Below are 16,298 nucleotides of genomic sequence, written 5' to 3' on the forward strand. Positions count from 1 at the left end.
TAATGGAATGCCCTCCTATGCCATTCTGTTTTTAGAAGTGAAGCACTATCACACGTCTATCCATGCATATCATTTTCTTAAATAGAGTGCTAATTTTGGAATAGAAGAATAGTTAGCATCTGTTGAATCATCAGTATATATACTAATAAATTGCTAAAGTTATCATTAAATTACTAACAAATTATTTTTTCTTTCTTTCTTTTTTTTTAATGGGCCTTGAACTCACAACCGCGAGATCAAGAGTCACATGCTCCACTGACTGAGCCTGCCAGGAGCACTTTTTTTTCTTCTTCTTCTTTTTTAACAAATTATTTTTTTTCATGTGCAAACCTCTGAGAAAACTGGACACCTACAGGCAGAAGAATAAGACTAGACCCCTTTCTCACACCACACACACACATCAATTCACAGTGGATTAAAGACCTAAATGTGAGACCTGAAATCATAAAACTCCTAGAAGAAAACACAGGCAGTAATCTCTGTGACATCAGTCATAACATTTTTCTAGATCTGTCTCCTTAAGGAGAAACAAAACAAGGGAAACAAAAACAAAAACAAAATTAAACTATTGGGACAACATCAAAATAAAAAGCTTTTGCTCAGTGAAGGTAACCATCAACAAAACAAGGCAACCTACCGGATGGGAGAAGATATTTGCCAATGATACATCCGATAAGGGCTTACTATCCAAAATATAGGAAGAACTTACACAACTCAACACCAAAACAACAACAACAACAACAACAACAAATAATCTGATTAAAATGGGCAGAAGACACAAAGAGACATTTTTCCAAAGAAGACATACAAATGGCCAACAGATACATGAAAAGATGCTCAACATCACTAATTATCAGGGAAATACAAATCAAAAGCACAATAAGACATCACCTCACACCTGTCAGAATGGCTAGAGTCAAAAAGACAAGAAACAACAGGTGTTGGCAAGGATGTGGAGGAGGCAAAGGAACCCTCACGTGCTGTTGGTAGGAAGGCAAATTGGGCAGCCACTGTGGAAAACAGTAGGGAGGTTCTTCAAAGAATTAAAAATAGAATTACCGTATGATCCAGTAATTCTACTACTGGTATTTACCCAAAGAAAACAAAAACTCTAATTTGAAAAGACATATGCACCCCTATGTTTACTGCAGCATTATTTACAATAACTAAGATACATGAGCAACCCAAGGGTCCATCGATAAAGATGACAAAGAAGGATAAAAAAGATGTGGTGTAGGGCGCCTGGGTGGCTCAGTCATTAAGCGTCTGCCTTCGGCTCAAGTCATGATCCCAGGGTCCTGGGATCGAGTCCCGCATCGGGCTCCCTGCTCGGCGGGAAGCCTGCTTCTCCCTCTCCCACTCCCCCTGCTTGTGTTCCCTCTCGCGCTGTGTCTCTCTCTGTCAAAGAAATAAAATCTTTAAAAAAAAAAGAAAAAGATGTGGTGTATACACCACAGATATAAATAGAATGTTACTCAGCCATAAAAAAGAATGAGATCTTGCCATTTGTGACAACGTGGGTGGATCTAGAAGGTATAATGCTAAGCACAAGAAGTCAAGAGAAAGACAAATACTGTATGATTTCACTCATATGTGGAATCTAAGAAACACAACAAATGAATAAACAAGGAAAACAAGAGACAAAAAGCCAGACTCCTAAATACAGAGAACAAACTGGTGGTTGTCAGAGAGGAGGTGGGAGGGGTATGGGGTGAAATGGATAAAGGAGATTAAGACACTTACCAAGATGGGCCCTGAGGAGTATATAGAATTGTTGTATCATATACTGTGCACCTGAAACTGATATAATACCGTATGTCAATTATACTCCAATTTTTAAAAATGGTCAAAAAAAAGAAAAAAGTGCAAAACTCTGCCCCCAACAAGGATAGTAAATCAAAACAGTCTAGATCCCCAATGTGGCAAAAATTTATGACACTCTTAAAAGACCTAGAAGATGCATCATAGCTTAATTTATCCCTCTGCCCAACGTGGGGCTCAAACTCACAACCCTGAGATCAAGAGTCACATGCTCTACCGACTGAGGCAGCCAGGCGCCCCATTTATCGTAGCTTAATTTAATTGACCAGTCTACTTACTATGAAAACCACGGATCCTCTAGAACAACCTACTGCAAACTTAATCAAGTAGTAGCCCCAATTGCAGATATGGTCTCTTTTCATTCATTCTTCTTCTTCCTTCTTCCTTCTTTTCTTCTCCTTCTTCTTCTCTGCCTCCTCCTCCTCCCCTCCTCCCCCTCCTCCTTCTTCTTCTTTTTTGGTGGTAAAATACACATAATATTTACCATCTTAACCATTTGTAAGTGTGCAGTTCAGTGGCATTAAGTACATTCACCTTAACGTAACCACCAACACCATCCATCCCCAGGACTCTTTATCTTGAAAAGTGGATCTCTGTCCCCACTGAGCACTACCTCCCTCTTCCCTTCCCCCAGCCCTTGGCACCCACCATCCTCAGAGGTGGTGTCTTTGTTAGAGCAGACTAACCTGGCCTCAGGTGTATGGTGAGGCTATTGACTCAGACGCAGGGAATCAGACCCCTTGGAGGTGGGACCTGGAAATCTGCTTTTCATAAGCTTCCCGGAAAGAGCTAAAGAAAAAAAGCGTCGGGGCGCCTGGGTGGCTCAGTCGTTAAGCGTCTGCCTTTGGCTCAGGTCATGGTCCCAGGGTCCTGGCATCGAGCCCCGCATCGGGCTCCCTGCTCCGCGGGAAGCCTGCTTCTCCCTCTCCCACTCCCCCTGCTTGTGTTCCCTCTCTCACTGTATCTCTCTCTGTCAAATAAATAAATAAAATCTTTTAAAAAAAGTGTCATAAATGCAGTAAATGTTTGTGTAAATATATATCTTGTAATATAATAGCCTGCAATGAATGGATGCAGCAAATGGAAGGCATTTACCTTGTTATTGTCATTTGAGCATTCTGGACTCTTGAATTTGAGCATTGAGAGTCCATTCTGAATTTACCAGGAGGTCAATGAAGCTTAAGCTCGGATCTGTTCCCAAGCAAGGGCATAACATGGTAGAATGTTCTGGAACAGAGGAAAGGCCAGGGTTGTCACCAGGAAGTGTGTCTGATGAATTGCTTAAAGAGAAACCAAAAGCATGGACATCAATCTGCAGGCACCACTAGTTTGATGTGACTTACTTTTTCACTCTGAATATTTTCACACCAAGTCTGTATTCATAATTTTATATTAGAATGTATCCACACAAAACCTGGATCTGCCTCTGATTTCTGAGGTCTAGAATGGTTCTTTGTTCTTTAAGAAGTTGGCTCCATTCTCCCTCAGGTTTGTAATATACCAATCACCATGGCAGGTGGCTCTGGACCCAGCCTCCACAAGAGAACCAGCAGTGGGCACATATTCAGCTGGGAATCTCCTTCCTTAACCTGCAGGCCAGTGAACCCTGCCTCCCAAAGCAGGCTCCTGTGACCAGCCACTGGGCCCCTGCTCCCTCCTGCCCTGCAATGGATCTCAGTGACAAGACACCACGCTTGCACGTTGGGCGTGCCCATTAAGTGCCTTTCTCACGCCCCTGAAACCATTCAAAGTTTCATTATAGCTGCCTTAAGCGCCTGGGGCTTTGCCAGGCCCTCTCAAAACCCAGAGTGAAACTAGTTGCTCACTGGGAACCCTCAGTGGGTGGCAGCCTTCTCCTCCACATCACATGCCCAGGCAGCTCCCTGCAGGGCAGTCACCTGGCTGTGCAGGGACACACATACACACGCATGCACACACAGGTACTCGGTCAGTGCCCCAGAGACACAGCCACACCGGTAAGTGGCCAGGCAAGAAGTAAAACCCAGGGAAAAAACACCATTGGCTGGGTTAGCTCTTCTCTGGGACATCTATAGCAACCTGGTGTGTTTTTAAAAAGTAAATACAGCCACACGTTGATGTTTCAAGTAGGAGGTAGCTGCACATGATGGGGAAGCTCCCTCTGTCCCATTGCTGTCTCCAGCGTGTGGTCATCCCAAAGCATGATGGGGAGCGGGGGTTCTGCAGAGCTGCGCATTTTTCCAGACATTCCCCACAGGCTATGTTCCTTCTGATCCTATTACAGGGAAACAAGTGGGAGACTCATTGGCAGAGTCTGGTAGTCACAGGCAGAGAAGAGCAATTTGCAAATGTTTATTAAAGGAGTCCTCCTTGGCAACCTGCTCTTTATCCTCACTCAGGGAAGCGAGATTTGACCTTTCCAAATTAAGCGGCGCCGGTGGGGTGGGGGGAGGACACGTGGGCTTTGGCCCCAGCCTGAGTTTCCCAGACAGCTCAGTGCTCTGGTCATTGGATCATTTCCCCCACAGGTTTATGAGAGACACAGGAGGCTTTTCTTCAACCAAGCGTGATAACCAGACAGAATTCGAGAGTTAGATTCAGTCATGGGACCAGAGCAGAGAGGGCATCATAAGAGCTGGCCAACGAGCACGATGTGGACATTGTTAAAGCTCACGAAATGCCCCCGAGCGAGGCAGCCTCCCTCCCACATAGAAAAAGCCTGCACTGCCCTGGACTCACCTTCAGGAACACCTGGGGAGGTGCCTGCAGGCGTCCCGTGGAGGAAGCTGGTGTTCCAGCCTTGGCTTATTTCCTAAGCCCAGCTCAGAACTTCTGGGCAGCTCTTTGCCCATCCGTGCTGGGAAACCGGCTTCTCGCTGCCGGCCCAGAACCCCACCCACCTGGGCATGCCTCAGCTCCCTGCCAGGGCCCCGGGGGGCCGCCTGGTTCAGGCTCCCTGGAACGCCTGATCCTATGAGTCACTGGCCTGTCTCCCTCCCATCCTCCCTGACTGCTTGTAACACAGCTTGGTTGGAGTCAGGGGCTCAGAAGCAAGAAGTGGCAAATATGACCCAAAGGAGGAAAGGGGCCTCTGGTGGATCAGTTCTTACAGAGTTCAAACCTGTATGGAAAGCTCTTATTTATTAGGGAAAAAAGGAGCCTGCTCAGTGTGCCCAAGGCAGAGTCCTTCACCCAGAGAGGAAACTTGACCTTATGTGGTGGGTGTGGGCGTGTAGGTTACCTGCCCCTCCCCCACTTGCTCTAGGCAGCTCAGGAGAGCAGGCTCACACTCTCGGGAATGGGGGAAGCAAGCAGACACTGCTCTCTCTGCTCTCCACACCCTCCCCCACATTTGTCCTCCGGATATACAGGCTTTGGTGGAACAGAGTTTCAAAGTGACATTAGGGCCTGGGGGTGGGAGGTGTGGCAAAAGGCTTCAATACAGCCATGGTCCAGTGACATCACCTGTTTGTTAGCTCACGATATTTACTGAGCAGCTACCATGTACTGAGTTCCGTGGGGACACAGAGGGCTCAGCCCTAGCCCTGCCCTCCAGGAGCCTACGGTCCAGCCAGCTGGGCCTGTGAGGACAAAGGACAGCACACCTTGCTGGGGGCTCCCCTGCTGTCTTTTTTTTTTTTTAAGATTTTTTTTTTATTTATTTATTTGACATAGCGAGAGAGAGCACAAGCAGGAAGAGCAGCAGAGGGAGAAGCAGGCTCCCTGCTGAGCAAGGAGCCCGGTGCGGGACTCGATCCCAGGACCCTGGGGTCACGACCTGAGCCGAAGGCAGACGCTTAAATGACTGAGCCGCCCAGGCGTCCCTCCCCTGCTGTCTTAACATTGACTCCTTCGATAACACCCACAGCTTCCCACATCTGGCCACCCAAATCAGCGCCCAGGTCACCAGGGGTTTTTGTGACATACTTGGATCTGGTGAGCACCCCCACCCCGTCAGCTCTTGTCCTTAGTGCCCTGGTCCCTTGCTCAGGATGTTGGACTGGGGACTGTTGGGAGTCCCAACCTCCCTGGAGTGCGCAGTGAATCCCCGTGAACCGGGAGCGTGACCAGCAGGCTGCAGGTGCCCCTGCCTTCTCCTGGGCACCCAAGACTGGGGGCCACACGCCCTTCCCTGAGTCTCCTCAGACTCCCCTTGCTTCTGGGCAGAAGGAAAAGAAGTCTGAGAAACAAGTGGTTTCCAGTAACCTGTCCTGACAGGAAAGGTTTTTCCTGTTCCTTTACTTGCTGTTATCTGCAAGAAAATGGAATTTCTGCTGCTCCAGGACATAGGCTTGCTCACCTCACATTGGCACTGACTCAAGCTTCCTTGAGGCCACAGGGCACCCTCCTTCTTATCCACCCCTTCCTCACACCCCAAGGCCCCCTAGACTGGTGTGTGGTACATAGGTGGTCACTGAATGCTTGGGGAAATAAGTCCTTCCCAAGACCATCTTACCACGCCCTCACCCCCAGCAACACAGAGCCCTGGCTGCACCCTGTCTCTATCAATGCAAGCACAGGACAGGGGAGCCCAGGAGTGGGGGTGATGGCTGCCCAGCCCGCAGAGCTCCTCAGGCCATTGCTATTGCGTGTCCAGAGGTGCCCAGGCTGAGCTGTAAGGAGGCAGCGACCAGTCAGAATAGAGGGCTGCACCCGGCTCCGGTGAGCTCCTGGCCCAGAGTTTGGGCTGGTGCTAGTGCTGGGGCCCAGTTCTAGAGCCACTTCCAGCAGATGAGGAGGGGAGCTCCTTCCTCCCCCTGCAGCCACCTGCCCCCTTCTCCAGCCCAGACACACGCAAGAGGTTGGGCTGCTCTCATTTCCTCGAGCTGAGCCCCCACGGCCTTCAGTCGGCCACACAGATCACAAACATCCGGGTTCCAGCCTGGGGGTGGGTGCTGAGCTGGTCCCCCGTGCGTAAAGAGCAGCCGGCACCACGAGTTTCCTCAGTCGGCCTGGCGCTCCCGGTCTCTTGCAGTCAGCGGGGTCCGTGGCCTGGCGAGGGGGCTACCAGGGCCTCCAGAGGCCTGGGCCGCGGGGAGGCGCGGGCGGCGCAGGCGCAGGTGCGGGCGGCGGGGAAGGCGCGGCCGCGCCACAGGAGTCCCCAGCGCGCCCACCGTCGGGGGTGACGCCGGTCGCCCTCCGCCGCAGGTGCTCCAGCAGGCGGGCGCTCACGGCGGGCTCCAGGACGCGGCAGGCGGGCAGCACGCGGGCCAGACGGGCCAGGCAGGCGCGGTAGCCCTCACCGTAGCTGTCCGAGGGCGCTGCGGACCGAGAGAGGCGTGAGGCGCGCGGTGGGGTGCGGGGCGGCGGGCGTGGGGCAGGGCTAAGGCGGGGCGGGTCACTCACTAGGCGCTGCGGACGCGCAGGAGGATGCAGGCAGCTCCTGCAGGAAGCGCACGGTCATTTCCAGGATGTCCGCCTTCTCCAGCTTCGAGTAGTGGGAGCTCTGCGCCCGGCCACGAGGGAGAGGGGCAGAGACACGGACAAACGAAGACAGATCTCCGGCAGACTGCCGTGAGCACCAATCTCTTGCCTGCGTGTCGGACGCCCGTGGCCCGGGGTGGGGCGGCTCCTCGGCGCCAGCCCCACTCCGGCTCGGCCTCCCGCGCCGCGCGGAGCCCCCTCGCCGACTCCTTGGGCAAGGGCCCCTCAGCCCCCCCGCCCTCCTCGCGCTGCGCCCCGGAGCCCCCACCCCGGCACCCGCGCGCCGCGGCACTCACCTCCCTGCCCAGTAGCGGCAGGATGAGCCCCTTGAGCTGTCTCAGGCTTGCGTTGATGCGCGCGCGGCGGCGCTTCTCCAGCAGCGGCTTCAGGCTCTGCGGACGGGCGCCGAGGCCGAGGTTACGCGGGTCGCAGTCCCGGTCCCCGCCCCGGCCGCTCAGCCCTCACTCCCCAGCTCCTACCTTGCGCAGCTCCGCCGGGTCCGCGGATCTCCGAGGTAGCCCCATGCTCGGCGGAGAAGCGGCGCCGCTGGGGGCCCCGCGTGTAGGAGACCTGTGCCCGCGCGGACACGGAGCGCAGACCCAGGCCCGAGGGGAAATCCGGCGCGCTGCAGGAGCCGGCGCCGGAGAGGTGCACACCTCGCCAGCCGCCCGGCTTTAAGGAGGCGGCGTCGCCCGCCCCGCCCCGCCCCATCCCTCCCCACGGAGTCTGGCTGCCTGCGGGTCCCACCTCCGCCTTTGTTCCTTCGCCGGGTAGGGGCGGGAGGGGGACGGCAGAGCCCCCGGGGTGCCGCTCCTGGCCTCCGCATCCCATCTGCGGCGGGGTCGCGGGCCGGGGGCGCACCCCAGCCCCTGCAGGGGTATGTGTGGGCGCCATCGAAGCCTTGGCTGCCCCGAGCTCGCTCACCCTCCGTTCCTCCTCGACCAGCGCCGCGGTTCGAGCTCAGCGCCTCCTCTGAGCCCCGCCCTAGGCCGGGGCGGGGGACCCAGCGGCGGCAGAGCCGCCGAGGCCCGGGCCTCAGTGAGCCCCCACGTAGGTTTCTAGCCAAGGGAAGGGACTCCCCGCCACGAGTTGCTCTGCGGACTGAAGGGCCGAGCTGGAAGAGGACACCGAGGCCCGGAGTAAAGTGTAGACTAGCTCGGGCCCTAGCCGCTGGGAACTGGCTGGTCGCTGAACTGCCTGCCCTGGCTCTAGTCACTCCATAGAACCTTCCAGCGGTTCACCAAGTTAGGAATCATTGTGTTCTCCCGTGCTCAGTTTTGGATGGGTAAACCGAGGCCCAGAGAAGACGAGATAATCCAGGAGCCCTGGGCTCATTTTCATTTCCACTGGCTCCAGCTGCGGGTTCCTACCCGCGGGACAGTCGGAGCGCACGTGACGAGTGGGGCGGGGCGGTCCTGGGTCCCTGCTCCCCGCTGCCCGCCTCGGCCCCAGCGGTCCGCTGGGCCCGCCTCCGCGCCGCGTGGCCGTTGCTGTACCAAACTGGCTGGGCGTCCCCCGCCCATCTGCTCGGGGCTGCCCTCCCTCAACCGGCTGGCGGGGCAACGGACAGGCCGGCGGCCAGCACTGAGGACTTCGGGGCCGACCTATGGGCGGATAGTGGGCGGGACCCACCGAGAGTGGCCGAGAGGCGGTACCCTGGCTCGGAGCCGGCAGGCGCTGTCCAGGGTGCTGGACGACTCCCCCAACTCGTGCAGCCCCAACCCCGCCTTCGCACCACACCCCCGCCTCGCGCTCCAAGTCCCCCTACCCCATGCCCCCCAGCAGGGCTTAAGACGACCAGCGTGGCTATCAGGGAGGGGCCCGGAGCAGTCGGGGTGACCGGGAACTCAGGCCACCCATCCCGGTCTGTGGCATTCAAAGGACCACTGGCCACCGTTTATGGAGCACGTACTGTATGCCAACCACCTTTTAGCCCTCACCTCCATTAATCCCCATAATAATCTCTAATTATGAGAATAAAACATTTAATACATTTGGCCCAGCAAGGCCTGGGAATGTCTGAGCCCCTGTCCCTCTGGCATCACTGAGCCCAGAGTAGCTATGGGCCAGCGTCCTCCAAGGTAATGAATTGCTCTTTAAGTGCTCCGAAAAGGACTTTGTGGATTACCTCGTGGATCACTAAAGCCTCACACGTTCCCTCTTACTACACACACGCTGACTGACTTAGCTCTGTGCCCGCGAGACCACCCTCCACCAACGTCTGCATGTTTGCTGAGAGACCCTGATGCTAGCTCCTGGGGAAAGGTCTGGGGAGGAAGATTTCTCCTAGAACATCCCTCTCCATGCCTGTGGACCACTGGAGAGTGGGGTTGGGGAAGCAAACGCCCTTTTCGGTGACAGTTACTCCAAAAATTTTTTTTTTAAGATTTTATTTATTTATTTGACAGAGAGAGACACAGTGAGAGAGGGAATACAAGCAGGGGGAGTGGGAGAGGGAGAAGCAGGCTTCCCACTGAGCAGGGAGCCCGATGCAGGGCTGGATCCCAGGACCCTAGGATCATGACCCGAGCCAAAGGCAGATGCTTAACGACTGAGCCACCCAGGAGCCCCTCCAAATTTTAAATTTCTTCTCCATTTTCCCTTGCTGTGAAGGTCTTTGACCAGGTGGTCCCGACTTTCCCTTTCATCAAAGGATTCTGGAGGGTTTGTTGATTACCTGGAGGAAGTATTATAATCAGGGAAACAGGTAAGACAGCTGAGTGGGCAGAGTGTGGGGGTGCAGGCTTTAGGGAAGGGTACAGTGAGGACACACTCCACCCCTGGTCCCTGCCCTTGAGTGGGGGGGAGAGGTCTGAATGGGGTGGGTGAAGGGTCTCAGCCCAGCAGGGGGATGAGAGGAGGCATCCTGGTGGGGACGGAGCTGACATCTGGAGGAGACAGGGAGGTGCTCTAAGCATTTATGTCACCTCAGGCAAGATACATTAAAAAATAGAAACAAACAAATCTCCTGGTGCCTCAGTTTCCCCAGCTGCAAAATGGGGATAGTGGTTGTACCCCTCTCACAGTGTCACTGTGGTGATCAAATATGCAGGTGAAGGGCGCCTGGGTGGCTCAGTTGGTTAAGCAACTGCCTTCGGCTCAGGTCATGATCCTGGAGTCCCAGGATCGAGTCCCGCCTCGGGCTCCCTGCTCAGCAGGGAGTCTGCTTCTCCCTCTGACCTTCCTCCCTCTTACGCTCTCTACCATTCTCTCTCTCTCTCTCTCTCAATAAAAAAATAAAAATCTTAAAAAATATATGCAGGTAAAGATGAAATTTTTGCCTTTCACCGTGGCCATTTGTGTCACTCATTCTGTCTGCTAACGAAGCGGGCATCACAGAAACTGATGGGCAGACAGGCGGGCAGTCTGCAAATGACAACCTCATTCCAGGTAAATACACCTCCATCTTGTCATGCATCCAAAGCAGATCCTGCTGCTAAGAAGGCAGCCTCAGAACCTGTCCTGGGCCCACAGCAAATCCAAGCAGTTGATCAGCTTTGCCATCTCTACCAAGGAAGTTCCAGGCTGGTTCTCCTCACAGAACTCTCCTGGGACCAGCTACAAGGCAGGTCATTGGCTCGCAGAGTGGCCTTGCTTTTAACAGCGTCTTCTGGAAAGAGAACTTCCAGCTGCAGCCCATTCCCTCACTTGCGACCGAGGACTGAGGCCGATCTGGGGCCCTGGCGCTGGGGACCAGAGACAATACTGCGACAACAGGGGAGGGAGCGCCTCCCTGAATGGCTTGGCCCCTGTGCCTCCCCAGCTTCTGAGCAGAGGTTCTGACGTGGACTTCGGTGCCTGGGGGTTTCTCCCTGCCCACCATTCCCCAGGGGCCTCCCTGATTCTTCCAAGATCCTGCTGCAGCATCGATTCACCAAATCGGTTGATTTTGTTTTGCTTGTTGCGCAAAGGAATGTCACATACCTCCCTCCAGCTTTTGCAGAAAATGCAGTTTGACTGTTGGGACTTTTTCCTGTTTCCCTGAAGCTTAGAGAAGCTTAGCGAAGGTGGGGCTCCGGCAGATGGCATTCCAGAACCTGTCATACTCTGTCCCCTCCAGCTGCTGGGTAACAGGGAGGGACCTGAACTGTTGCTGCTGGGATGAGGGAACAGTGGTTGTGGTAGAGCTGGTCTCGGTAGAACTGAGCCCTGCACTGGAGGGAGCCAAAGACCTGTGGAAGCCAGGGCATCTCCGTTCTCATGCCTTGATGTTAAAACCCAGTTGAGGGGTGCCTGGGTGACTCAGTTGTTAAGCAGCTGCCTTCAGCTCAGGTCATGATCCCAGGGTCCTGGGATCGAGCCCTGCATTGGGCTCCCCACTCTGCAGGAAGCCTGCTTCTTCCTCTCCCACTCCCCCTGCTTGTATTCCCTCTCTTGCTGTGTCTCTCTCTGTCAAATAAATAAATAAAATCTTTAAAAAAACAACAACAACCCAGTTGAGTGTAAGATTTGCTCTTTCTAACAATAAATGCCTCTGTGTTTAGGTTTATATATATATATATATATGCAGGTGAAGCTTAGCGTAGTGTCAGGGAAGCTGTAGGGCTTCCATAAATGTTTTCTTGTTGGCCTGGACTCTCTAGGGCTGCTGGGCAGGACCTGGTGGACCCAGGGGAGCCCAGAAGACCTGGGTCTCAGCCTGAGTGTGGGCAGTGTTCTGAGAGGAGTCTGAGAGGACAGTCAGCCAGTCAGCAAGGGAAGCTGCTCACAGGTGACCTATCCATGGCGGAAGAGGCTCGGGGTGTCTCCTCTGCCTTGCTGCCCCAGCGGCAGCACATCACCCCCATCTGACCCCCAAACGACAAAACCATGTGATACATGAGGGTGTCCAGGACCAGGGGAGCCACCGTGGGAGTGAAGAACATGAACTGCAAGGATTTTTAGTCACGGAGGAGGCACAGGGGAGGGGCACCAAAGACAAGCTGTTTTAGCTCTTTGTCTTCACAGCACCCCGGCCACGTGTAGTGCCCACGGTGTACCTGCTCCTGGGTGTGCTAGAGAAGGGCAGCTCTAGTGGACATCAAGAGCCCGCTGAAGCATGGCGGCTTCCAGGATAAGACTCCTCCCTCCCCTTGTCCACAAACCACTGGGTAGGGGTCCCAGGCCCAGTTGCCACAGGTCCCATGGAGGGAGCAAGGCTGTTCTGGCCCTTGGGAAGTGGGTGGCAACCTGCCAGGCTGTGCAGGCACAGCAGCCCTGGTTTACCGGGGCACCTTGGAGTCCTGGAGGTAGTAGTGCACAGCGCCACCAGGTGGCAGACCCAGAGGCCCGCAACAGGACTCCCACTGTTCTAGAAAGCAGGTTCACTCTATAGCATTTCTACAGCTCAGGCCTCCCGGAGCTGGGCCTAGCTAGGTGCTGGGTGAAACAGCCCAGGGCCAGGCCCTCACAGGGCTCCAGTGGGGAGGTGGGGGAGGGCGAGGAAGGACACAGGCTGTTTCAACTTCAAAGGGCGTACTGACTGTGCTCCCAGAGCTACGCAGCCCCCGCCTTCTGGCAGCTCCTCCTGTCCATGACTATGCCTACATCCAGCTCCCATGAAAGGCTTCCGGCTATGCAGGTACGCTGGCTGGGCGCCTGTGTGTTCTCCCGCCCTGCTGCCGTCCTGGAACCTTCCTGAGCCCTCAGAGGAGGGTCCTGGCTCTGCTCCCTGTGTGACTGCTCTGGTGCATCTCCCCACTGCCCCCAGCCTTTGCATTCCTACCGTTCCCTTCTCCCTGTTTGCCAGCCCCAGGCCCTCAAGCTCACCATTGACTCTCCCCACCCCAGACAGAGGCTCTGGGTGCTCTCTGAGCCCCACAGCCTCTGGATCCAGAAACCTGAGTGTCCCAGGCATTCCTGCCTTTTCCTCCTCTTTCTCCTGCCTCCAGGAGGCTCTGGGGCCTGGAGGAACCGCAGAAGGCTGAGGGCCCAGCACCTGTTGCACCCACTTTGGCACAGACCAGGAGCCCCTCAGGGACTTGTGTGGCCTGTTCCTGCCCCAGGGTGTTTGCCCTTGCAGTCTGGTCTGCCTGGAACGCCCCTTCTTACCATTCAAAGCCCAGCCCACCACACCTCAGATGCACCTTTCCCTGACCACCCACTCAGTGCCTACAACTCTCTCTCTAACCCCATATTCCTGTTCTGGTGACACTCGTCACTCTGCAATGGCAGAGAGTAATTGTTTGCTGGCTTGTGTCTCCCGGGCCTGGAACAGCATGTCGTGGGCACTGGGTTGATGAATTAATTCGTTTGGGGTCTCCGCTCGCCAGCGCCTGGACGGCTCTCAAATTCGAACCGTTTGGCCTCCCTCCGCGGTCTCTACTATACGTGAGCTAAATCAGGAGAGAAGTCCCCGGGCGCCCTTGCCATCGTCGCCGGAGTCCGGCCCTCGGCGCGGCCACCCAGCCCGCGGGGCGGCGCGGCGGGGGCGGGGCTGAGGCGGTGCGGGGGGCGGGCCCCAGGCTTAAGCCGGGCGCCAGCGGGGGCCCCCAGGCCCAGAGCGCGGCGGAGGCGGAGCGGAGCGGGCGAGGCGGTGAGGGCCAGAGACCCGGCAGGCAGCCGCTCCGCCTCCCCGAGGCGCAGGGCCCCGACGGCCGCGCCGCGGGCCCTCCCGCTGCCCCGGGACAGGTGCATGGCGCCCGGGGGAACGCGCTGAGAAGGGGGTCGCGGCGCCGCGGGCGGCACCATGGCCCTGGAGCGGGCGCTGCAGGCGGCGCGTCAGGGCGACCTGGACGTGCTGAAGTCCCTGCACGCCGCCGGCCTGCTGAAGGCCTCGCTGCGGGACCCGCTGGACGCGCTGCCGGTGCACTACGCGGCCCGCGCCGGCAAGCTGCACTGCCTGCGCTTCCTGGTGGAGGAGGCCGCCCTGCCCGCCGCGGCCCGCGCGCGCAACGGCGCCACGCCGGCCCACGACGCCGCCGCCACTGGCCACCTCGCCTGCCTGCAGTGGCTGCTCTCGCAGGGCGGCTGCGGAGTGCAGGTGGGTCTGCGCCGCTCACTGGGCGTCCTGTGGCTTCCTCCCCCCCCGCCCCCGGGGAGAGCTCTGGCCTAGAGCCCCCGTGGCTCACGGGTGGGTGAGATTGGGCATCTCCCGAATGAGCTGGCTTTTGAGCTCCTTCCAGAGGGCTTTTGGTGCGGTGGGCTCCCCAGGTCGACAGTGCCCCGGGGGAAGACGCCCCGGCAAGGTGGGGCCAACTGTCTAGAAGAGCACTGGGTAATGGGGAGCCGGAGAGAATTGGGCTTACCTGCGCCAGTATTTAAGCCGGGATGGGAGGTGGGGGTGGTGGGGGGGGGAGAAGCAAAACACTGATCCACGGGAGTCCCGGAGAGTGGGCGGGGCACAGAATCAGAAGCTCAGATCTTCTGGGATCGGGTCTGGAAGAGGGGTGGGCAAAGTCCTACAGTCCACCCCAGGCCCAGACGCAGGTGTCCCCAAGGCCAGGACATGGGGCAGGGGTGATGGGCGTGGTAAATGGGGGCCTCCCCCAGGACCTTAGCTGACCCTGGGACATCAGCACCTTCCTGCCTTCCAGCTGTGAGTTGCTTCTCCAGCCCAGCCTGAGTCTTCCTGCCCTGAGACCCCGCCTGGTCTCCTTCAGTGGCCCCCAGGCTGATAAAAACCTGGTCCCTCCTGAGCTGGAGGCGGGGCAACTCAGGCTCTGATGTGTAGCTCTCCTGCTTGCTCCTGTGGGCAATAGAGCATCGAACAGGTACTAGGCCTGGGGACTCAGGTGTGGTCCTGATCTCCCCGAGCTGCCAGTCCCTGGGGGCAATGGACAGCAACCCCGGGGTCAGTCTTGCCCGGCCTTGTGGTGGAGGGGTGTCAGGGAGCTAACTGCTTGGGCGGGGTGGCGAGGAGTGAGTGACCTCTAAGGGGAGTCCTGGATGATGAGAAGGAGGTGGCCAGGTGCTGATCAGAGAGTTCTAAGCACAAGGAACAAGAAGTGCAAAGCCCTGAGGCGTACACATTCTTGTCCTGTGGCAGGATCAGCAAGGAGCGGGGAGAGGGGAGAAGCCACCATAGGCTGGGCTTAGGAATTTGGATGATATCCTAGTTGTGTGGGAAAAGCAACTGGAGGAAGGAACCAGAACTGACTTTCCACTTAGCAAGACCACTGGGCTAACTGGATGTAGGAGAGGAGGCAGGGGTGACTCTGAGCTGGCTGGTTGTACCCTCAGGATGACCAGACCCTATCCCCCTACTTCGCTCTCAGGATGGCAAGGTCCCTCTTCTGACGCTTCCTGGGAGATGGCCGGACCCCTTATCTCCTGGCTGGCTCTGTTATCAGGACTTCCTGGCACATGGTCTGTGCCCACTTGTTTGGGAGGTGGCATGCTAATGTCCAGTGTCCAGCCTTGGCTGGAAGCCTCCCTAGCCACTGCAGAGGAGGTGGGGGAACAGGTGGCCTTGTGCCCAGCTTATCACGGCTCCCTCCCTTGAGCCCCAGCAAGCTCGGGGCAGACGTGTGTATGTGGGGGGGATGACCTCGATCCCCAGCGCTGCTCAGCCCAGAGATAAGCAGCTTTAGGGTGCGGGCCACAGCACGTGAGGCTCCTGGGGCCTACACAGCTGTTGGAGCCTTGGGGACGGGCCAGAGCCCACAGGCCTGGGTCTTCTCCTTATTGCCCCGCCCCACCCCCCGCAGAGGTCCGGGCTCAGGGCGAGGGACTGGGCGCTCCGGCGCACAGAGCAGCCCCGGTGTTGTCCTTCGCTGCCTGTGTGTGGCTCGCTCTGCCTCACCTTCTGGCCACCTCCCTCCTAGCCCCACAGCCACCCCCATAGCCTGACGGATGACTTACTAGTTGTGGCCCCAGGCCCCGGTCCCCTCTTTCCCTCTCACCTGATTCTCAAGAGCCTCTGATATTCACCTTCCTCCAGCCGCCTTGGCCACACCTTTCCCCCCCAGAGCCTCTCTGTGGGCAGAGGGGCTTCCCTTCCCTGAGCCTAGTAAACCATGCCCCCCACCACTGCTGCCCCATCCTTGTGACCGGCCCTGCCCACCTCTCCAGAATCCCACCTGCTTGGCTCTGGGAACTCGGGCTTGTTCCCACACTGGTGCCCGCTCACCCAGACCTGCCAGCCCCTGAGTCCA

The 16,298-nt window shown here is 56.8% G+C and overlaps 2 protein-coding genes across 7 annotated transcripts in view; one reads left to right on the forward strand and one right to left on the reverse strand.

The window, feature by feature from the left end:
• Positions 1–4,220: 4,220 nt before the first annotated feature.
• HES2 (hes family bHLH transcription factor 2) lies at positions 4,221–7,856 on the reverse strand. Its single transcript, XM_027621845.2, has 4 exons — positions 7,704–7,856; positions 7,521–7,616; positions 7,147–7,246; positions 4,221–7,061 (listed from the first exon to the last, which is right to left on the reverse strand). Exons 1-4 carry the CDS (start codon positions 7,746–7,748, stop codon positions 6,805–6,807), a joined length of 498 nt encoding a protein of 165 aa, XP_027477646.1. The 5' UTR covers positions 7,749–7,856; the 3' UTR covers positions 4,221–6,804.
• Positions 7,857–13,711: 5,855 nt separating this feature from the next.
• Positions 13,712–16,298, forward strand: part of ESPN (espin) — a 30,856-nt gene continuing 28,269 nt past the window's right edge. For all 6 annotated transcript variants that reach the window (XM_027612643.2, XM_027612650.2, XM_027612657.2 and 3 more), the window contains exon 1: positions 13,712–14,185. In XM_027612643.2, coding sequence (XP_027468444.2) covers positions 13,892–14,185 — 294 coding nt within the window. In that variant the 5' untranslated portion in view covers positions 13,712–13,891. The remainder of the gene's footprint in view (positions 14,186–16,298) is intronic.

This window comes from Zalophus californianus, chromosome 4 (assembly GCF_009762305.2).
Source record: "Zalophus californianus isolate mZalCal1 chromosome 4, mZalCal1.pri.v2, whole genome shotgun sequence".
NCBI lineage: Eukaryota > Metazoa > Chordata > Mammalia > Carnivora > Otariidae > Zalophus > Zalophus californianus.

What these genes read in the sequence shown, in the direction of transcription:
- HES2 (XM_027621845.2), bottom strand. Translation starts at nt 7,748, where the DNA reads ATGGGGCTACCTCGGAGATCCGCGGACCCGGCGGAGCTGCGCAAG. An exon ending in ACCCGGCGGAGCTGCGCAAG is followed by an intron (nt 7,617 to 7,703) that starts GTAGGAGCTGGG and finishes GCCCGTCCGCAG; the next exon opens with AGCCTGAAGCCGCTGCTGGA. An exon ending in CTGCGCGTCCGCAGCGCCTA is followed by an intron (nt 7,062 to 7,146) that starts GTGAGTGACCCG and finishes CTCGGTCCGCAG; the next exon opens with CGCCCTCGGACAGCTACGGT.